The following is a 24,597-nucleotide window of genomic DNA, read 5'->3' on the forward strand; positions in this document are numbered from 1 at the left end:
TAATTTTCAAATTTTTAACAAACAGTAAACAGAAACATAAAACTAACAATATAAACAAACGTGTTTTTATGATATGTTTCTTTTTACAATATATATATATATATATATATATATATATATATATATATATAAGCAATACCAAACATTGCCTTATATCCCATAAATATATGTAAAATAAAATTGTAACTAAGGAGCTATAAATTTGCAAGCTTACCAAGTAAACGTGATATTTTCAACCTCACATCTTTTCAAAGAATAAAAAAAAAGAGAAAATCTTATATAATGTCTTCAAATTTAATTAAACCATCTCAGAAAGACATACAAATATCATTATATAGACACACACATGAGAGACCCTTTTGTCCAGGCCAGTGTTTCAAATAACAGCAAATAAATTGTACAATATTTTGAAAGCTATTATATTTCCTCCCAAGAAAAAATTGTGGGTCTGGAGCTGCTTCTCATTGGAAAAAATGAATCTGAGAATGGATACTAAATTGTGGGTCTGAAGTTCCCAAAGTAAACATTACAAAATCGCAGAAAAGAATAATTCGAAAAAGCATCGGTTTGACCTCTGAAGGTACGAAAGTAAACATTACAATTTCGGGGAAGAGGAAAACAATTGAATGACAGAGTCTGCTATGGGGTCCTATGCAATATACACACCAAGAACGCTACTGCGAGTCATTGGATTAAAATAAAAACTCAGTGGGGGCCGAAGGAGCATCCATCAAGGATTCTTGATGGACGGCGTTTGTTGAGATATCAAAGTAGCATAAATCAACTCATTCCAAGTATCGGGTATCCCAGGAAGGCACCAATGGCTACAATCCTGGCGCCTGGTAGAAACCCTTCGCCCGGAGCTCAAGTTCTTGCCGTAGATGGATGGATGGCCATCCTTGCGGAAATTGGTCAATCTGGTCACGTTCAGCAACTTTACCGGTACCTCCATTTCCCGTATCACCTCCTCCACTATCTTCATTTTTAAAGGATAGCTTTGAAGGAAGGGCCCCCTCAAGATTGGAACAGTTTCCCCGTTACACGACCCACCAGAGTCCCAATCTCCGCCTCTGTTTGAATGCAATAATTTAATTCTAATTATAACAACCATTGGATACTTAGTTTTCTGATCAAATAGATTGGTCAACCAAAAAATAAATATTCTATCATTTTTCTAGCTAAAAAAGACGCAACAAAGAGAAAATGATACAACACAGGTTGTGTATTGACCCCAAACAGTGATTGCCTTCATTAAACATGGCTATTTCTTTTCATTTCTCAGTGCTCAAACAATAAAAACAAAACAGGTCAAAATTTATCCTCCCCTCCAGTCCAGTAGCCAACAAATTGTGGACAAAGATTTGAAGCAAGATGGATTGGTTCTTTTCTATTTTAGTATATGCTACCTGAAATGAGCAGAGGAGTAGCCGCGGTAAAAGACCAGCTGCTTCGCTGGGTTAATGTTTTTATCAACCCAATTTGCCCAGGTCTTCAGAGCCCTTCTATAAGCTTCGGTTGCATCAAATTTTGGATAGATGTAATCACCTTCTTTATAATAATTTTTCCTACATCAACCAAATACGTTTGTTTAGTTTGCTATAGAACTCTTGAGGGTTAAGAACAGTGTCCAAGATCTAACAGTTGCAAGCATCAGATGCAACCAACTTGACACTTTGAAATGGGAACACTTTGAAATGGAAAGAGACCCATAAAAGTAAATAAAGATCAAAATTAAAATATATATTTGAATTAAAAAATATCACAAAAGATCGAAATTAGCATATACATTTGAACCAAAAAAAAAAATTATCACTAAAAAGATAACTGCAGAGTGCAGACTGACCCCCTAGCAGTTTTCCCATGAGTCCACCAATGGCCTGTATTGAACACTAGAATGTCAGCTCGCTTCCATCTGCTAGCTGACTTGTCAATTTGATCTATTGATAGTGTAGGATTAGAGTTTCCCTGCCCATTGATGCGGGTTCCTTCTTTCACAAGAAAATGTGATCGCACAAATTCCACTGTACAATTATAATCCTGCAAAACAGATTTTAAAAAAAAACTAAAGCTGTGCTTGGAAGCATGGATTTCGGACCTTGGATTTAGATTTTGTTTGATTTTAACAAATTTCAATACAATTTTATATTACATCAAATCCAAATCCAAATCCAAATCCAAGGTCTCTCCAAACATGGGGTAATTGTTTCCCCATTTCTACATTGGTATTACAGCTGAGTAGAAAACACAATCAATGAAATGTGTCACGTGGGTGGCGGCTGGCTGAAAAAAAAACTTCTAGACAAAAACAAAAAAAAAAATTGTATTCATTGCTCATTAGGTACAGTAAAAATTGTCATGTGCTGCTTCCACATTAGACGAGCCTTCACTAAATGTGAGTCCCTTAAGAACAACAATGACAAAAACTACAATAACAACAACAATAATGCTAACTTACTTTTAACTGAAAAAAATAAATAAATAAAACAATGCACACATTCTAGCGATGCCTAAAAGCTCAGGCAAGCATTCAATATGCTTGTTACTGGTTTCATTATCTCTAACACCCAGGAAGAAACAAAATTATTAAAGAAGAAATATGAAAAAAAAGAAAAATCAAATAGCTCATCTAAAAAGACATAAATGGAACCACTCTGAAAGATATTAGTTCCTGTTCAGATATTCAAATTAGCCTTGAAAAAAAAAAAGCAATATGGGAGTGCAAGGTTGGTACTTACAGCAAATTTGAAGACATAGTAGCCTCTCCCTTTGGTTATGGTGTAACCATGGGCCTCGTACATTCTGCTCACATCAGGCAAGCCTTCACGGAGGAGGCATAAAATTGATTCGAACTGGTTACGGTTCATGGAATCACCAACCAGCATTAGCTTCTTACCTCTGAGTCTTACCAAAAAGTCTGTCGCATTAAACCTATAAATGAATAATGAAACTATAAAAGAAATATATCTCCTATAAATTTGATCAAGATTATCAAAAAGCAGGGACAGAAAATAGCAATCAACAATTGTAGGAGTACAAATGTAAATCTACAGCATGATTTCCAATATAGATTAGAAGATAAGATATGCAGACTGGAAATGTATACATTCCCCAAGTCTTAGAGACTCTTACTTTTCCTAGTATGCATTACACATAAATTTGAGCTAATTATAACTCATTTTTTGTCTATGCATGACTTCTTCCAGTTTTCTCATCACAAAACTTGGGGTTATCAGGTACCACTTATGTTTTCTGTTTTGTACTTTCATCACTGTACAATGAATAAACATGCTACGCTAATGTGTTTGTTTACATTGCTACTTTTTCTAATTCTATCATCAATTTTCAGTTAATGACAAAGGCTAAAAATCAGATTTCATAGTATTCATAGTGTAGTATCTTAATATCCAAAATAGATTGAGTTAAATCTCCATTCTTTGCAAAAAGAAATTGAAGTGTTTGAAGTCAAGATTTAAGCCTTGGATTTGGATTTGTGTGCTTCAAATGAAAATACAATTTTATACTATGTTTTATCCAAATCCACACAAATCCAAATATGATACCTGAAATCCATGCTCCCAACCCACGGTAATTAAAACTAAAATAAGATAACCATATGAATTTACAATATAATTATAAGAAAAATATCCACTAAATTTCTAAAATTTTTAAAAATATAATAAAAGACATTAGAGAAATAATTTTTACCATTTTTCAACTATCATCCATAGGATTATCCTTGGAGCAATAAAAAGTGAGTTTAAAAATATAAGAAGTTATTTTTACTCTAATTAATCGGAATGTAGTCCATCCTCTATTCCATCATCTTCAAAAAATAAAAACATCTTCTAAAACATTCATTGAGAATGGAGGCTTATATGAAACATCAACCAATAAATTAAGAGAATATGATCCACACCCTAATCGAGCATGAAACTCATCTATAAGTAACTTTTATCAAAGGAAAATATCTATCGAATACGCACTCATCATTAGATGTACAACCCCATTTCTTCTTCTCATTAATGGGATTGTCCTCACTAAGCTTCTTAATTGAATTGTTGGAAAGTCTCCAAATTTATCCAGTCAACTCTCCCTGATTATAGGAAAAATTTCTGTAATTATGTAAATATTCAGAGGAGATATTCTAGGATATATTCTTAGGAGATATTCTAGGAGATTTGTTAGCAATTGTCATTCTTTCCTTTATTATTCTTTCCTTTTAATAATTCTTGTAGCCTATAAGACATTCAGATTATACCTTATTTTAAAATAATAAGAAATACTATTTCAATTCTTCTCCACTCCTAGATGAATCTATCTTCAAGATTAATTCAAAAGCTCCCCAGTATAAAAACCATCACCACGACTTCTTTCCAAAACACACTCTCTTGTATTCACACTGTTATGCCTTTCAAACAAGAATTTCCTTTTTTCCACGCCTTCTACTTCAGCAACTATATATCTTTGACCTTTCTTTCCCTCAACCAGAGATTTTTCCACCCTCTCCATTCCCACCTTTTTGTTATTAGAACTCACATCATATCAATTATCTACCTGTTCAACACGAAAAATTAACCTCCATCTGCACTTCTCCTTCCCTAAAACCTTCGCCTGACCTCCCATCACCTCTACAAAACTCATCAATATTTAAAACATTCCTTCCCCCTAGTCTCAACCACTAGGCATATGTATATACCACTTGGACTTGCATCTATGATTTTAAAACCTGGACCAGACCAGTTGGTCCGACCAGGTTCAACCAGAACCGGCTACCAGGACAGAATGTTCAACCTCCCAGAACCAAATGTTGCAAACCAAGGTTGACCTAGCCGACCCAGTCCAAACCGGATTAAACAGGTCTACACCAGGGTTGAAGATGGATCAACCCAGCTCCTTACTCTAAAAAAATAAAATAAAATAAAATAAGGTAATTGTGTTACAGGTGAAACAACTTGGAGCCGAAGGCAGGACCTTAGAAAGAGTATAATGGAGTGTTAACACTGCATCAGTTGACATTATGTGTTTATGAAATACAAATATATGTAATGACTATATATACACACATTTATTCTTCATGCAATTTAAGATACACATTTATTCGACTCATTTTTCCGTGCATCTTGGACTTATTTCCGATGCATCAAATGGATCCCTACTATTTTATAAAATAAAAAAAATAGTTCAAATTTTATTTAGATGGTTGTTACTGATTTTTTTGAACTTAATTGGCTAATATACATGCTTTTAATCAAACATCTTTGAAAAATATTTATACAGAATCAATGTAATATTATTTTGTAATAATACTATTGCATATAGTGTTATATTTACATATATGTCATGATGAAATCACTGATTTGACACACTGATCTGATGAGTACGACCAAACCCCCATGATCAGTCCAGCTTGTAAAACCATCCTTACGTCTTTCAGGAGAAAAAACATATCACAGATCTATTTCTCCTCCACCTGCACACCCAAAACCAGACTGGTTGTACCCATCTTTTTCGAAACCCTCCACCACACGATCCTCACCTACACTCTCATCCTGCCGCGATATTTGCTAGTTTGAGATGTACCCTGTATACAGCCTCTCCACTTGTATATTGGACCCAATTTTGTTGGATAGCAGAAAAGGCCTGTGGGGATAAAGCATCATATCTCTCTGCCACTTGCAAAGAAGTGGTAGCATATCTCCCTGGTACCTGGGAAGAAGAAGCAACCAATCTCCCATCCTCTGCGCTAAGACAGTTCCGTTGAGACCAGAAGATTTTGCCCATGTTCTAAAATTTTTAATCTGGGCCTGATCACATCTATTGTCATCAGTTGTTTGCAAATGGACCATTTAAACATTAAAAGCTCCTGGACTCCAATCTTGACCATCATCCATTCTTCACTCTCTGTGAACTGCCATAGGTTACATCCTTCCAACTCCAGTGAACATGAAACCCTGGGCCTGAAGATTGAGCCACAGCTTTTTCTTGTGACTTGCTTGTCTCCTCTGAACACAGAGTCACCTGCAATACTTGCGTACACCTTCGCCAGACCTCCAGGGATAAGGATTGAATAACCCTTACCATTTGGCTACAAACCCAACTCCAAAAATTACCCTCAAAATTTGATTTAATTGGCACCCAATTTTGTATCCTTCTAAACTTCCTAAAATGAATCCAATCTAGAAATAACCAAAAAACACCTGCATACCCATCTAGCGGCCAATAATGGCAATGATCCCGAGATTTCGCCCCCAGATGTACAGCACCCTCCCCTACTTTTTCCAGTTGCAAAGCAAAAGTTTTCCTCCCGATCTCCAAAAATTTGTGGAGGTTCTCCATGCCTAATTCTGTACAAACCCATCAAAGCAAACAAAGAAACCTCGAAGAGAGTGCGAGAATGACTGCATCACATTTACTTTATTATAATAAGATACCATAGTTCTCTGCAATTTGCATTCTTTTACATTTTCATTTTAGAATCATATTTTTTTAGTTTTTATTATTTTTTATAATAAAATAAGTTATATATTAAGAAAGAGAATGTACAATTAAAGCGAGGATACTAAATCCTTGAAAGAAAAAAAGAAAAAAAAAATCAAAGAACAATCAGAGCAAAAACACTAACTTAGCTTGTGATGCACTTAATGTCCTAATTTTTTCACACACAGTTGGTCCCAAGCCAAGGATAGAGGAGGGTTGCATTAGGTAGGCTAACAGCCAACATAAAACTTGTCAGATCGCTATAATATAAAAGGCAAAAGACATTGACCTCCCCTGAGGTTTGGTAAAAAGACAATAACCTCCCTTGAATTTTCAAAAATTCCAGAGACCTACCTTAAAGTTATAAAAATTCCAGAGACCTCTCCTAAGGTTTGTGAAAAAGACACAAATCTCTCTTTGTATTTTGCAAAAAGACATGTTTTTTAAGGGAGGTCTGTGTTTTTTTAGCAAACCTCAAGGGAGGTTTATGGCGTTTTTGAAATCTCAGGGGAGGTCTCTATCATTTTGTCAAACCTCAAGAGAGGTGAGTGTCTTTTGCCCTAATATAAATCCTTACCAATTATTCGTTGGGGCATCTCCGAGCGACGCATTACATTTGTACCACCCAGGTGTAGCGAAAAGTGGGCAAGGGTGGACTAGATCAAGCCTTGAAGTGATTCGCCGTGTTGGCGCCCAAGTATGGTGTCAAATATGCAAGGGTTCCCACATCATTCTGGATGTGGGCAGTTAAAGTAGTTAGTTCAAGAGACTATAATTAAATTAGCAACTTGGGATATGAGACACTCACGGGTAAAAGCATGGAATTGTGGACACAATGATGAGAAGAAAAATTAATCTAATCTGCCTTCAAGAAACTAAGTGAGTAGGAGAGAAAGCTAGAGAAATTGAAAAATAAGGATTCAAACTTTGGTACACTGAAAAAAAAAAAACATAAGAATGGGGTAAGGATTATAGTATGCAAAACCTTAAAAGATAGCATTGTAGATGTCAAAAGAGTAGGAAATAGAATTATAAAAATCAAGATGGTCTTAGGTCAAGAGATAATAAATGTCATTAGTACTTATACTCCTCAAGTAGGCTTAGCAAAAAAACCTAAAGAGACAATTTTAGAAAGATATGGATAGTATTATACAAGGATATCAGGGATTGAGGAAATATTCATAGGAGCAAATTTGAATGGACACATTGGAAAGGATGATAAAGGTTATGAGAGGATACATGGAGAATGTGGATATGGAGACAAAAATGAGCTTGGGGAGATGATCTTAGACTTCGCTATGTCATATGATTTTACTACAATAAATACTTGCTTTAAGAAGAGAGGACACTTAATAACCTTCAAAAGTGGCCAAAATAAAAGTCATAATTTTTTCCTAACTAGGACGATAGATCATTGTAAAGTTATCCTAGGTGAAAACTTAACCAGAGTTTTAGGGTTAGATATATGCATTAAAAAATGGAAGAGAAAGGATAAAATAAATTAGTACAAGAGAACTAGGTGGTGGAACCTAAAAGGAGAAAATATAATAAAATTTAAAGATAAAATGATCAAATATGGTGATTGGACTATAGAGGATGGTGTAAACACAAACATTCGTTGGAGTAAGATAGCTAGCTCAATTAAAAAGACAGCAAAAGAGATTTGAGATGAATCAAGAGGAAGATTCTCTAATGGCAAATAAAGTTGGTGGTGGGATCAAGATGTCCAAAAAACTATAAAGATAAAAGGAATTTGGTATAAAACATGGAAAAAATGTAAAAACACGGAAAACTTTGAAAAGTATAATGAGATGAGAAAAGATGCAAAAAAGTCATTAGTGAAGCTAAACGTAGATCATTTAATAATTTGCAAGCTAGATTAGAGCTAGAGAAAGAAAGAGTAAGGACTTGGAAAATGTAAAATATATAAAAAGTGAAGATGATATTGTCTTGGTTAAGGAAGAAAACATAAACGAAAGATGGCAAAGTTACTTTAGGCAAAAGGTTAGAATTGACCAATGAGAACAAGGCTAAAAATATGAGATTTATTCGCAAAATTAGAGCTAATGAAGTTAAGTTTGCACTAAAAAAGATTAAAAATGGAAAAGCTATAGGACCAAATAACATTGAAATTTGGAAATGCCTAGGTGATAACTGAATTATAGTGTTAACTAATTTATTTAACACAATTATAAAAACTAAGAAAATATCATACGAATAGAGGAAAATTACTTTAATACCTATATACAAAAATAAAGGAGATATTCAAAATTGTAATAGTTATTGTGGAATTAAACTTATGACTCATACAATGAAACTGTGGAAAAGGGTAGTTAAACAAAGCTTAAGGTTAGAAACGAAGGTCTTAGAAAATCAATTCGGTTTTATGCCTAGGAGATCAACTACAAAAGCAACATATCTTTTAAGAAGATTAATGGAAAAGTTTAGGGAAAAAGAAGAGGGACTTGCATATGGCATTTATTGACTTAGAGAAAGTGTATAATAGAGTACCTAGAGAAGTTCTATGGTGGGTTTTGAAAAAAACAAAAGTGTATGTAGTAGGTATACTGATGTCACTAAGGATGGTAATGACTAGTGTTAGAACTATAGGTGGAGACACTAGAGAATTTTCAATCACAATAGGTATACATCAAGAATCTGTTATGAGCCCTTATCTTTTTGCTTTAGTGATGGATGAACTAATTAGGAGTAACCAAAATGAAATAACATGGTGTATGCTATTTGCAGATGATATTGTCTTGATTGATGAAACTAGGGGTGGATAGAATCTAAGTTAGAATTATAAAAAGAAACTCTAGAATCTAGAGGCTTTAGGATAAGTAGAAATGAGATAAAATATATAAAATGTAATTTCAGTCATAGTATGAGGAATATTCAAGATAAAGTTAAACCTGATGATGAAGAAATCAGTAGCACTAGTAGCTTTCAATACCTTGGATCTATTATGCAAGATGAAGGAGAAATTAAAAAGATATATTGCATAGAGTTAAAGCAGGTTGGGTAACATGGAAAAGTGCTTCAAGTGTGTTGTGTGATTGTAGAATACCCTTAAAATTAAAAGAGAAGTTTTATAGGACGGTTGTAAGACCAGCTATGCTATATGGATCAAAATGTTGGGCGATTAAGAAACAACATATCCAAAAACTAAAAGTTGTCGTGATGAGAATGTTAATATGGATGAGTGGTATAATATTAGAAAATAAATTAAGAAATGAACATATTCGCAATAAATTAAAGATAAGGGAGAGATGACTCAGATGATTTGGACACTTACAATGTACGCCACATAGTGCCCACAAAGGAAAAGTAAGTTAGTTACTATGAAAGGCAATAGAAAGGATATGGAAAAGTATGCTATATGGACCCAAAATAACTTATAATGAGATAGTGAGAAAGAATTCAATAGCCCTAAATTTATCAAAGGAAATTGTCCATGTTCACATAAGTTGGCGAAAATGGATTTATGTAGCCAACTCCACCTAGTAGGACCTAAGGCTTGGTTTTCTATTTTTGTTTGTTGCAAGAACAAAAAGGAAAAAAAAATAAAAAAGCTGAAATTATCAAAGAAAGCCTTTTTTTAATCCCCTCCCATTACAGTTCATTGAACACTTCAAATTTTCTAATTCCCTCTGACCCTTCTTTGCCTTAGAATTACCCCCATCAACCCTAACTTCATTCCCTCCGGGATCAACCAACGTGAGGCCCAAGCTATCCAACAAATTTTGAGTTTGAATGACTTTATCAGCAGATACCTAAACTGGAGTGGGCAGAATTCCATTTTTTAACTGAGATAGTGTATAAGAATTCAATAGCCCTAAATTTATCAAAGGAAATTGTCCATGTTCACATAACTTGGCGAAAATGGATTTATGTAGCCGACTCTGTAATAACCTGAAAAAAAAAAATTAATAATTAAAAAATATATATAATTAAAAAATTTATTAATTCATTAAAATTATTAATCAATTAATTAGTTAAACATTATTAAATTAATATATTAAATAAACAAATAAAAATAAATAGTAAGAAAAAAAAAGAGTAATTACTAATTAATTAAATATTATTAAATTAATTAATTAATTAATTAAATAAAAGAATAGTAAAAAAAAAATGGAATAAGGATATATATCTATATATATGTAATTTTAATATATATATATATATATAAAAGTTAAAGTATAATATATATATATATTTATATATAATATGTTAGTTTAATGTATATATATATATATATATGATATGATATTATTATGTTAAAGTAAGTAAAAGAAAAAAAAAAAAAAAAGATAAAGAAAGTTAAAGAAGTTACTTGAACCCATCATCTTCTTCTTCAGCCTCTCTGCGCCTCTGTCTCCTTCTCTCAGTTGGCCGTCATCCACTCCTTCGTCTTTTCTCTCTCTTCCCTCATTTCTCGATTGATATTCAACTGATCAGGAAACGGAAGGTGTCACTGGATTCCTAATTCCGCCACCGACATTTCTACTAGAGCGGATTTGTCGTGGGAGCGGCGTAAGCACCATTTTTGGGGAAAGATACATTTCCCCTAATTTCTTAATTTTTTGTTAAATTTGTTATTAAATCAACGATCAGGCACCACCATGGGGTCCTAGTCATGATCGTTGTCATTTTGGGGTAGGTAATTTTTCAATTGGGGTTTTTTAGACCCCATTCCAAAGCGAGAGTGGGATTTGAAAATTTTGGTAATTTGGTTATGCTTAAGGGTATATTTATTTATTTAGAATTTAACGACCTAGGAAATATTAAAATAATATTTTATTTAGGATTAATTACATGGAATTAGAATTTTTAATTTCAGGATCCAAGTGAGCGCCGCAGGCATCTTTTTGGGGTCCCTATTGGCCTAGTTCAAGAAATTAAGTAAGGGGAAATTATATATTAATCAGATTTTATGAAATTAAAGGTAATAGTTTATGTTATTATATGTATGTTTTGGTGTGAATTATTAAAATGTAAACCATGTAAAATTATGATTTCTGAGCCTAGGACCACTTATTTAGTTATGTATTTGTGGAAATGAATTGAACAAAATGAAAGGAATTTTCTGGATAATTATGTAAGAAATGAAAATTATATTTTCAGTAATTAAATGTTAAATGTGGGTTGACCTATTTTACAGGAATATGTATGAATTTTACTGTTAAATTGTGTGGCATAAGATTCTGCGCAAATATATGTTAAATGTATGAGATGCAGGCTAAGTAAGACATTATGAATAAAATGTGATATGAACAATGTTGCCTGTGTATGTTAAATGCAACCATATAAACGTAAGACATCTAAAAGACAGCCATGTTAGTAGATTCTAGTACATTTCTATGTGGACTAACTGTAGCAGATTCTAACGCATTTCTATGTGGACTGACAAATGATGGCTAAAAAGCAGCTGTAGTACGAAGGAATGAAATGAAAATGTTATGCAATGAAATGACAATGTAATGAAATGAAATATGAAACGTGAATAATACAAATGGGAAAGAGTCACTTAAAGTGAAACACAATGAAATGTTAAGTTATGAACATGAAAGGATGTGAATGATTGAATAATGATAGAAAGAATGGTCTATTATGATATTAGAAATATGTATGTACGTAGAATATATTATGATTGGGCGAGGCGTACATTTCGCCTGAGGGCTTGCTGGGTAAGGCGAGTGCACTAATAGCTACAGATGTGGCAGTAACCGCATAACGTACTAGGGCAAAGGGAACGTACTTGTATGAGCGAGTAGATTTCCCTATCCTTAGGGCCTTTGCCGGTAAACTATTGTTGAACTGTGCGAGTACGAGATTAATCTTACACTTGAGGGCTTACTGAGTAAGACGAGTGTTCTGGTATATTTTAATTGTGACCTTAGAATTACTTAAGTATCAGAGCAGAGGGGTGTACTTGTATGGGCGGGTAATCACCCCTATCCTTGGGTAATCTCGTGGGTAAATCTCTGCATGTGATTGTGTAGGTTCAGAAAATGATTTCAATGTTATGATAATGATTTGCAAATGTATTTAAAATAATATCTATATACCTCATGTTAGTCACACGCTGTATTTAATATATTGTTTCTTCCCTTCCTGAAATGTGTCTCACCTGAATATGAATTTATCTTTTTCAGGATTTCCTTGACATCGAGCTTTGAGAGCTCAAGGTTTTTATAGCATTATTGGAAAATAGAAAAAGAGAAGGGTATATATTTTTATGTTAATTTTTAGATGTATAAATTTATATTTTTTTTATTCTATGTTTTGAGTTTTCTAAGATAGGAATGATTGTGAATACTGGATGCTTTTGGGGATATTTATATATGTTGAATATAGGTGAATGATTAATTTATTATTGTTGGTAGATAGGGATAGTAAACTCTGGTATTATGTTATATGGAGATTATATTTATGTTTTCCGCTGCGTATATTATGAATTATGGATTATCAGGATTTTATCAGGTATAACGCACCAGATCCGGATTTAAGGGTTCGGGGCGTTATAAACTCCACCTAGTAGGGCCTAAGGCTTGGTTTTCTGTTTTTGTTTGTTGCAAGAAAAAAAAAGGAAAAAAATAAAAAATAAAAAAGCTGAAATTATCAAAGAAAGCCCTTTTTTAATCCCCTCCCATTACAGTTCATTGAACACGTCAAATTTTCTAATTCCCTCAGACCCTTTTTTGCCTTAGAATTACCCCCATCAACCCTAACTTCATTCCCTCCATGATCAACCAACGCAAGGCCCAAGCTATCCAACAAATTCTGAGTTTGAAGGACTTTATCAGTAGATACCTGAACTGGAGTGGGCAGAATTCCATTTTTACCTTCAGTTTTTCTATAGAAACATCATCATCAAAAATATTAATTCCATCTAAACCTTCTAGAGGAGAAAGCAACACATAAGTTAAATCCTCGAGACAAATAGAAGAAGAATCAGAAGAAAATCCTTACTGCTCCCAAATCTGATCCAAAAGCAAACCCTTGTCACATTCAAAATCACTACTACCCACGCTATCATCCGATACATCCCCCCATCTCTTACTATCCTTACTTATATCAACCCTTAACAATTGGCTCCTCCACTATACTTAAAACACCTTTATAATCTCTCTTAAGAAATTTTTTGGTTTTCTCACCAGGCAAATCCTAATTATCTTCAAAATACTTCCTACACTCAAAACCCAATTGCACACCCTTATGACGAGCATAAACCTTTTGACTCTTCAAATTATCTAAATTGACTCCCTTATCATTTTCCCTTCCAAAGCAACAATAAAGTCCTAATTTTCAACTTCACGTGAATCAAAATTCTTAGAAGAAGATCCCTGAAACTCAATCCCGGAACCCACCTACTATTATTTTTCTCCAAAAAAGGAAATGCATTACTCTAAAGAAAATTAGTAGAGTTTCTAGCAACCCATCTATTTGATTCCTCCTCAATTTTTTTGTTTTCAAAGTACCTGCTTCTCTCCTCTTGACCACCATAGATGTTGTTCAAAGACAATTGAAGCATTGAATTATCTGCATCTTTCTTCTTATTAGAGAAGATATTAATTCCCGTAGTCCCATAGGTTTTTAGAAGAGGGCCTTCTTTTTTACTAGAGACTTGACTAAGCATTTGGGCTTGACCATTTGATTAGCCCAATTGTGATTTGCCCAGGCTGAATATTTCCCTCTCTAAACCAGCCCAATACAGAATCAAAATTCTAATCATGGACCTCCTTAACCAACAAGCCCACCAAATAAATTAAAAAGCCTTTATTACCCTCAAGCGTCAAGCCCATATATATATATATATATATATATATATATATATTAATTGTCAAAGAGTTAAGGCTACAAAAGAACCAAGCCGCTCATGAGCAGCTTGAGAGTTCGGCTCGATAAGGGCTACTCTAGGCTCGTTCATTGATCTTAATGAGCAATTCTCAAGCCCAATTTTCAGGCTCGGTTCATAAACGAGCCAAGCGTGAACACAGACGAGCTCAGCTCATTTCGGATCATGAGCAGCTCGGTTGCAGGCTCGATTAAGCTCGTTAAGAGGCTCGATAGTAGGTTCATAAATAAGCTCGATTACAACTCGCTATTAAATATTTATTATATTTATAATGATAGTTGGCTACGCCCAACCCAAGGCCAAGGGCCAAGACTGGCTGAAGCCCAACCCACAAGTGCCTACACAGCTATACAATTCCAATAGGTCCAAATACAATGCCAAAACTAAGAGCCCAACCCAACCCAGCCCAGCCCAACTACGATTTGTGAACAACCGGGAAACTAAAACAGTAAAACCCTAAATCTAATTTGCCCCTTCACAGCTTCACTTCACACTTCATTCTTTTGCAGCCCTACCACTACCAGTCAACAGTCACCTCCCAAGTCTCAGCTCTGCCACTCTGCGACACTGCTGACTGCTTGGACTTCTCACTTCGCCTCTCTCCATCCCTCATCATCCATAGCCCGCAGGAGCCTAACAGCAGCGCAGACACAAGCGTGCAGCCCCTCAGCCGCACAATTGAGGTAATTTTCTCCGCCAATCTTTTCTTACAACTATCTCAATCTCTGCTTCTTTTTTTTCTGTTATTTTGAAAATTTCTCCCTGTTTATGGACTCATTGTTTCACAATAAAGTGACCTAAAGCCTAAAGGACACTATCAAAGTGCGCAGGATTGAACCTGATGATCCTGATCCAAGCATCATCCTCATACAGTTGCTTCATAAACATGGCATGCTGGGTTATGCCATCTAAGTTATGACCTATTTTTTGGTCTTTTATTTCCAGCTTAGAATTCTACATGATAAATTTCAAACTTATCAGTTTTTGGGCACTTATTCCAGTTTACAAATCTGTATTGCAAATTATAGTCACATGCACAGTCACATTCCAGTTTACAACCCTGCATTTCCCTTATCAGCCTGCCATCCTCACTTATTTGAATATATCAAACCCTGATGTTGTTGCTTGTTTAACTTCGGGCATTCTATTTTTCTGTTTTGGCTATATTAGTTTCTTCAAGTTCCACTCTAACTACCTCCTCCAGATGCATAATATATATGTGCATTTGTACTGCTGCAATGAATTTTCATACAGATGAAGAACAATCTCAAATATAGTTTATGTTTCCTTTTAACAAGTCCATCAGTATGATAGACTACTGCTAATAGAAAAATTGAACAAGAGTTCGGTTACTACTTTTTTAGTGTTACATATCATTACGGGCTTAAATAAGATAAGTTGATTTATTGGAAACAAAATCTTGTTTCTTTATGCAAATATAGCATATTGCTTGTTTTGCTTCAGGGTCCTATTCACAAGAGAGCCACTAATCATAACAGGTAATCCAAATTTTCTGTAATCTCCAGGTTTGCTAGATTTGAATTCAGTTTAGTAGTGTTTGGGAGCATAGATTTCAAGCCATGGATGTGTATTTGGTGGAAATTCAACACAATTTTATATTAAGTTTTGTCTAAGTGAAGGTCCAAATGCCTTGCATGCTCCCAAATGTAAGGTTACTTTCCTTTTAGAATTAAAAATCATAACATGTTAAATAGATTTATTTCTTTCTTCGTTGGAGGCCCACATGTATTAATTCTAGTAGTAAAAATCAGAATTATTAATGTATTAACTATTGAGTTAACATTTTGTTTATTTAGTTATCAATTTTTACTTTATTTGATAACTAAAAACAAAAAATAGATCATGTAAAGATATTTTTTACCTAATTTTCAAATTTAAGGTCAAAATGATGTTTTAAAACTTAAACAATATTAAGAAAAAAGAAATATGTGATGGATCATGGAACTAGATTTTCATAATTACTTTTCAAAAAAATAAGACAATTAAAATATTCATAAATTAAGAAAAATTTAATTTACATCTGATTATTATTGATTTCCAATTTTTCACTCTATTAAATTACTTTTTTTTAATTCAATTTAACATACATGATACAAGTTACAATTACAACAAAATATAATTTTTAAAAAAATATATATATAATAAAGTTTAAGTCCAGTGGGTGTTGACTGATTGACCCTTAAAATTTATCTCATATGTTGGAGAGTGGAGAAGTTGAGTCTTGAGAGTGGAGTGCTGAGCAGAGAGTCTAGCCGAGAGAGGAGCCTCGAAGGAGTCGAAGCATGAACGGCCGCTGACTCCAAGCTCCGAAGCCGAAATCGAAGGGCTGCCCGGTGGCGAGTGGCGACGACTGGCGGAGGGAGCTGCTGAAGGGCTATCGACGACTCGCAGAGGTGGCGGAGCTACTGCAGGGCTGTTGCCAGTGACTCGCGAAGCTGCTGCAAGTCTGCAACTCCTACAAGGCTACGAATGCGACTGCTTGAAGGCGTAGATGAGTAGATCTGATCTCACTCTCAGGCTTCGAAGAAGTGAAGCCTTCTTATTTAGCTTTGTCCAACAAAAGTTCAAGGTATAATTTTTATTTTCCTCTTTGAATGTTAGATTGAATGGCAGATCTGCCAATGATGGGTGGTTGGGAGAGAAGCAAAGGAAAGCCAAACTTTAGGGATTCAAGAATACTAGCAAGCTGTCGGCACTCGGCCAGTGTAACGATCCGTAACAAACCATTACAAATTGTAATGTTGGGTAACAGTCGTTACGGACCGTGACAACAACGTAACGGTCGTTACGGCTGTGAATTTTTTCCGCTCTGCAATATTGGCCCATATCGGTTTCGGAGCCTTCAATTTCTATTACAAAACGGCCGTTACGCTACGTAACAGCTGTTATTTAAAACCATAGACCATACACCTAAGTGTATCCCTTAGCAACAAAATGAGCCTTTAGACAAGCCACAGAACCATCAGGTTTGACTTTCATAGTGTAAACTGAGCGACAACCAACCATAGACTTGTTAGAAAGGAAGAGGTACCAAGTAAGTACCATTATCATGTAAAGCGTTTATGTCTTCAACCATAACATCCCTCCACCTAAAATGGGCTAAGGCTGCTGAAACAAATTTAGGAAGGGTTGTAGATTATAGAGCAATAGCAAAACAATAATAAGAGGGCGAAAAGGAGTCATAAGAAACATAGTTGGAAATGGAGTGTTGAGTACATGTGTTTACCTTCCCAAATAGCAATAGGAGGATCAACATCATGGGAAGTATGATCATCAAATGAGGAAACTAACCGCGTGGTAGTAGAAGCTAGAGGGGACTCTCTTCCTTGGAGCCGCCATTGTGAATACATTTGCAAATTAGGATGATCAAGACAATGAGAAGGACTCGAACTACATGGAGACTCAAATGGTTGGTTGGGCAAGGACAATAACGTTGAATTTGAAAAATTAGGCAAAGGAAGAGACTCATTAAGCTCAAAAGTGTTCAATGACTAGATGTAGTAACGTGTAGACTCAAAGAAGGTAACATCGGCAGAAACAAAGAAGCGATGCAGCACAAGACTATAACAACGATATCCCTTTTGAGTATATGAGTAACCCAGAAAGACATATTTTATAACACGATGATCCAACTTATCCACCAAAGGGATTAGTTGATGAAAAAAGGACACACGCCCAAATATATGGGAAAGGAAGAGAAAATAAAGATGAATTAGGAAAGAGAATGGAGTAGGGAACTTTACCACTAAGAACAGAGGATGGCATTTTGTTGATCAAATAACAAGTAGAAAGTATAACATCACTCCAAAACACTTTAGGTATATGCATTTGATAAAGTAAGGTGCGAGTAATTTCAAGAAGATGTATTATGCTCTGCAACCCCATTTTGTTGAGTGTGGGCACAAGATGATTGATGAACAATACCAAATTGAGTCATATAAGTAGTGAATTGGGCACTGAAAAACTCTTTAGCATTATCACTTCGAAGTATTACAACAGGCAAACCAAATTGAATTTTATTTTTCAAAAAAAAGCACAAAATACATGAAATAACTCAGAACAATCTTTTATTAAATATAACCAAGTCATTCTTGAATAATCATCCACAAAGGTTACAAAGTACCGGAAACCCAACTTGGACACGACCCTACTAGAACCCTAGATATCTTAATGAAGTAACATAAAAGGGCTTGCAGCCTGTTTATTGACTCAGGAAGTGAAAGAAACATGATGGTGATTTCCCAACTAACAAGACTCAAAATCGAGACTAGACACAACACTTAAGCTAGGAACAAGACATTTTAACTTTTCTAATGAAGGATGACCCAAGCAACAATGAATTTGGAAAGGTGTGGCAGCAGTAGTGCAAGCAATAGAAGGCAATAGCGGCTCAAAGTGATAGAGTCCACCAGCTTCACGCCCTCCGCCAATCGTCTTCCTTGTCTTCAAATCCTAAATAACCACAGAATCAAGGAAGTATGTCACTGAACAATTCATGGATTTAGTAATTTGGCCAACAAACATAAGATTAAAAGGAAATTTGGGAATATATAAAACCGAAACAAGAGAAATAGAAGAAGTGGGATTTACAATCCCAATTCCATTGACTGTAGTAGTGGATCCATCAGCAAAAGTAACACAAGGTAAATTTGCAGGATATTGGAGAGTGGAGAAAAAGCTACGTACACCTGTGATATGATCAATGGCAGCGGAGTCTATGACCCAAGGACTAGGATGAGAAGAACTAGATGATGGGCATACTGTGTGATTACCTGTTTGGGCAAGAGATGCAATTGGAATAGAAGTTTGTTGTGACGATTGATACTGCTGGAACTTGTAATACTCTTCCTCTAACATAGATAAAGTACGTTGCCCCCCACTCGACCCCAAAGGTGAGGAGTCGTTGATGGCTACATTGGCTGCCCCCAAAGGTGTAAAGTCAGTGGTGGCTGCATTGGCAAAACATGAAGGTCTGTCGTGAAGATCCCAACAATGCTCAATAGTATCAATATTACGTCCACAATAAATGCACTTGCGAGGAGTATCTCTACCTCTTCCGTCTTTACCACTACAACCATTCGAACCACTGCGATAATTTTTGCGATTGTTTGGTAGAAAACTAGAATCACCCTATATAGCAAAGGTTGTCCTCTCAGAGTCAAATGCAAGAGCAAGAGAATGCGTGCTAGAGGAAGCACGAAGGACACAAGAATAAACATCGGCAAATGATAGCAGCTTGGCACTACTGAGTATCTAGGACTGAAATGCCTGAAACTCAAGTCTCGAGCTTGCTAGAACACGATGAACTACCATCTACTCCCTCTACTTCTACTCACGAACATTGGTAATCATAGGCTGCACAACGTTAAGCTCCTTATGAATACGCTTCATCCCTCCAAAATAATCTGCAATACTCCTATCTCCTTGTTGTAACAAAAATTACTCCTGGGATAAGTCATACAAACGTGTGATGTTACTAGAGTAGAAGTTTGACATAATCCTAAATCTCCTTGCACATATCCAGATGCATGCACATCCATGCAATCTGTGGCTTCATTGAATTCCATAAAAAGGAAACAATCAAGGCATCTTCCTGAATCCACATGTCTTTTCTCTTCTTATCGAAAGAATCAAATTGAACCAAGCGGTTATATTTCCCTAATCCTACTAAATAAATATGAACAACTTTAGATCATTGAACATAGTTCTTGCTATCAACCTTTTGAATGTAGGAAACAAATTTTTGGGATTCATAGATTCCATTCCAACACTCACAAATTAGTAATCACACCAAAAACAAGAACAATCAAAACTAATCGGACAATCACAAACTATGTGAAGCACCCAATACAACGACGCGTGAGGTTAACAACTCAACAATGGATATGGCACTACCACAGCACTCACAAATCAGCAACCACACCAAAAACAAGAAGAACAATATCAATAATTGGGACAATCACAAATTATGTAAAACACCAACACAACTACGGACGAGGTGAACTCATCGATGGATATAGCACTGCCATAGCCTCACAATTGAACATCCAAATGCTGCCATGGCTCCAAAAAAATCACAAAGAAGCCTTCTCAAATCCTGAATAGAAATTAATGGAATACCACGTGCATGGTAAAAAAAGGTTGAATTTTTTAGCAAAAAACTGACCTAACAGCTTGAAAATATAGTCTAAAAAAGGAATTAGAGCATGGCAAAGGAAAAAAAGAAAAAAAGGAAAAAAGTGGCCAGAACTTCACTCACACGCCAGCACGTGAGGTCGGCCCTGCCGGCATTTCGCCTGTGCGTGGGGGCACACGGGGTATCCTACAGCTATGGGGTTTTGTGGGGTCGATCGTCAGGAGGGTCAGTTTTGTGGAATAATATGGGATGGAAGGTGGATCTGGAAAGGGCAGCCGTGGGAATGGTGTTTTCCGGCAACGGATGAGGGGAATAGGGTTTAGGTTGGATCATGCTCTCATACCATGTTAACATTTGATTAACATGAATGACCTAACTTGAAGATAGGTCTTTGCCTCTATTTATAAATACGAATTAAATGTATTCTAATGACAATAATACCCTTACTAACTCTCACCAATTAACTATACTAACACACAATAAAATAATACTAAAAGACATGCACAAGTTCTAACAATTTTTTTATGAGAAATTGGTAGAAAATGGTTATACTTGGTCAAGCAATCCATTGGCACGAATTGGTATTCCAGTCTTTGCCATGGAGTTTGGCAACCTTTCAATGAAATCTATCATGATGCCTTCCGACACAAAAAAATATTGGCACTATCCTACATCTTCCAAGTATTCTAATCATAACTACTAATCTGCAGGAAAGAAGGAAAGTGTAAATTATTGGGTCAGCACCCAATGAACATTAAGATACTGCCCAAAAAACAAAAAACTCCAAAATCCAAAGTTTTGCGGCTTCACCTTTTCAGATTTTCATCTGTTCAAAATGCTCCAATCAAATCCTTATTTTCTTCGAAAAGGGGCTCACTTTCTTGAGATCTCTACTTCTTTAGGAATCTTGATGAAAGAAAGGTTGATGAGCTTACAGCTTACTACTTTCATAAGCGTTTTGGTTCTTTTACTTCCCAAATGCAGAGTGATTTGAGGGTTTGACTAGGGGATTCCTAAGAGCATTTCGTTTGGCTTAGTTGGTTATACTAATGCCAATGTTGCTCGATCCAAAATAGATTGCAAGGGTAGTAGTGCCTCGTGCCAATTTCTTGGGCCATCATTTCTTTCCTAGTTTAGTAGAAAATAAAATTTGGTTGCCATATCAATGGCTTAAATCAGCTATGTGCAGTAGCTCAAAGCTACTATGCTCAATTACTATGGATCAAACATCAAATAAAGGATTATGGACCTTATTTAAAACACATATCTATTTTCTATGATAACTGATAACACTAGTGCAATTAATCTCACAAAGAATCCAGTTTAACACACACGCTAAACATATTGAGATTCATTATGACTTTATTCACGATTATGTGCCAAATGGAACCATTAACCTTGAGTTTGTACAGATGGATGTGTAGATTGCTCCTGTCTTTACCAAAGCACTAAGGGCCAATAAGTTTTGCAAATTTTGACTTGAACTTGGTTTGTGCAACCCATGTTGTCACGCATGTAACCTACATTCAATTATTTTAAAAAACAATGGACTCAATTTCCCTATCTTAACATGGGGCAAAACCAAACCGAAATCCACACATCAGCCCCTCTTTGACAACCAGCTTGAGGATTCAATCATCACAATTCACAACCAATATCAAGATACACATGTCAACCAACTCACCTCAGGACCCACATATCAACCTAACAACACACAACAAAATTCACGCCTCAACCCAATCACTGTCAATAAACTGATTCAAAATCCATGCCCCAACTTGGTTTCCCCCTGCTTGACCCACATATCAAATTATCAATGCAATCCCCTTCCTTCTTCATTCCCAATAGTTTCTTCAAACTCTTAACACCAAAAAATTCGCAAACCCTAGCCATAATACCCAACCACCACCTGCTTAGTAGCCAAACACCATTGCATCATCTTCCCTTCCTAATCTATCACTCTCTAACCAAACCTCATGAAACACGTCCTCTGTTTCACCACCTCACATTTCCAACCATGTCCTCCTAAAAAACAGCACCCTGGGATAAACACTCCACACTGATTTTTATTTTCATGCTACCACATTTAGTTGTATATTAACATATGTTCAGGTTTGCCAGGGCAGCTTTCTTTGAATTTCTGTACGCTCCCAATTTGTTTCTATGGCATGGTTAAGGGAGGCACATCTATACACTGTTGATGATGGCTAAAAAAGGGGAGAGAGATAGTAATTAATATAGCCATGTGAGTTTATATGGTAAGCTATTTAATTTTAGTAAGCTTCAGTCATTTTGTGTGATCAAGTTTGTGAAAATTTTTAATTATTTTTAATGAGGAAAACTCCTCTACAAATAATGGAGTATAAAATGGTCATCAGACATCACTGCGAAATTTTCACTAATTTTTGCGTCACTACATTATTCCCCTCAAAGTCACCAACACAACCACATTGAACGAAAATAAAAACACATAATAAAACCGATATACAGCGATGAACTGCGGAATGATAGTACTCATAAACCCCATATACAAAAATATAAAACAGATATTGAGAATATAGACGATGACGATACACATATAAGAAAAAAAAAAAACTAGTAAAGAGCAGCTGGCGTACCGCGGGAGATCGCAGCCGTCGGGCTTCCATCGCCATTTCAGATACTCGGAATCAGGCCGCCCATTGCTTTGACAGCTAAAAGCCCCATCAACATATGGGCAAGAACCTGGTTTGTATTTTGGATAATCGTCGTCTTTCACCCAGGTACCCACGTACAAATCACAGTCTGTAGCCCACTCCGCACTTTCGTCCGATACAATTTCGTCGACATTACCATTACCATTACCATCAAACATTGTACCCCTAGTCCCATTTTCAGTAACAGAGTGGGAATGCAGAGGCTCACCCGGAGGATCCCCGGAGGAAACGGGAACGGCGGATTCCGGCGGGGGGAGGTCGGAATAGGGAGCGGGAGGGGAGAGGAGCGGGGGAGGAGCGGGGCGTCGTCGGGAGACGGCTCTGTAGAGGGTAAGAGTGGGCTCCAGAGATCTCTTGCTAAAGAAGAGTACGGTTGACAGGAGGAAGAGGAGGAGGAAGAAGGTGACGAAGGCGTAGAGGTTCTTGTGGGGAAGGGGGGAACTAGCCATCCGCTAAGAGCAATACGGAGGGACGGGAAGGGAAGGGAAGCACCGTCATTTTGGTGATTCACTGCGAGGGTTAAGGAATTTTGTTAGGTCCTCAAACTTTCTCCATATTGCACATTATGCTCTGAATTTCAGTTCGTGACACCTCCTTACCAAAAGAGTTCATCGAGGAAGTTAAAGACAGGAGGTTGTGTGCTCCCTATTTTATTTATATTCTTAAGTGGTGTTTGGTTTGTAGTATAACAAGTGCTTATTGTAAAAAGTGATTTTCTAAAATTATTTTTTTGAGAACTTTTTAAGTAAGTTCTAATACCACTATAAATGTTATTGGTTATAGATAGGATCAATTTTATAAATATAATCAATTTTAGTAATAATTTTATAATTTTAAAAAATATATTAGGAAATAGTCATATATTATTTTTATTCTGTACTATAACATAATAACTATTGATGAAACATAATTCAATTATGGAATAAAGAAGAACAATCACATATTAATTTAAATTAAAATTAAATTAAAAATATTAATTTTATTAATAATATTATTTTAACGTAAATTAGTACGACAATGATATGTTTTATATATAGACAAATTACAAGAGTATTGTTGACTAAAAAATAATATTATATTATTTTTACCTAATAAAAATATTTAAAATAATTATTAATTAGAAAATATTACTATATTTAATTTAAATATATTAAAAATAATCATATAGTATTATTATATATTATAACATACTAATTAGTCATTGATGAAATATAATTCAATTCTATAATAGATAAAATTTTAATTTACTTATTAATACTATTTTTGATACATTAATAACAATATTACTACTAATTAAAAATAATATTCTATTATTTTAGTTAAAATTTGCTTAAATTTTAATTTTAAAAAACTAATAAAATAGTACTCAATTCTGGAATGAATGAAGAATACCATCTATTAATTTTAAA

General features: G+C 35.2%; 1 protein-coding gene across 1 annotated transcript; it reads right to left on the reverse strand.

Moving 5' to 3' along the window:
• Positions 1-422: 422 nt before the first annotated feature.
• Positions 423-23,783, reverse strand: LOC131166940 (protein trichome birefringence-like 5). The gene is made up of 5 exons (XM_058125591.1): positions 23,111-23,783; positions 2,736-2,928; positions 1,844-2,037; positions 1,407-1,565; positions 423-1,070 (listed from the first exon to the last, which is right to left on the reverse strand). The coding sequence occupies exons 1-5, from the start codon at positions 23,635-23,637 to the stop codon at positions 731-733; spliced, it is 1,413 nt and encodes a 470-aa protein (XP_057981574.1). The 5' UTR covers positions 23,638-23,783; the 3' UTR covers positions 423-730.
• Positions 23,784-24,597: the final 814 nt, after the last annotated feature.

The sequence above is a fragment of the Malania oleifera genome, chromosome 10 (genome assembly GCF_029873635.1).
Source record: "Malania oleifera isolate guangnan ecotype guangnan chromosome 10, ASM2987363v1, whole genome shotgun sequence".
Lineage (NCBI taxonomy): Eukaryota > Viridiplantae > Streptophyta > Magnoliopsida > Santalales > Ximeniaceae > Malania > Malania oleifera.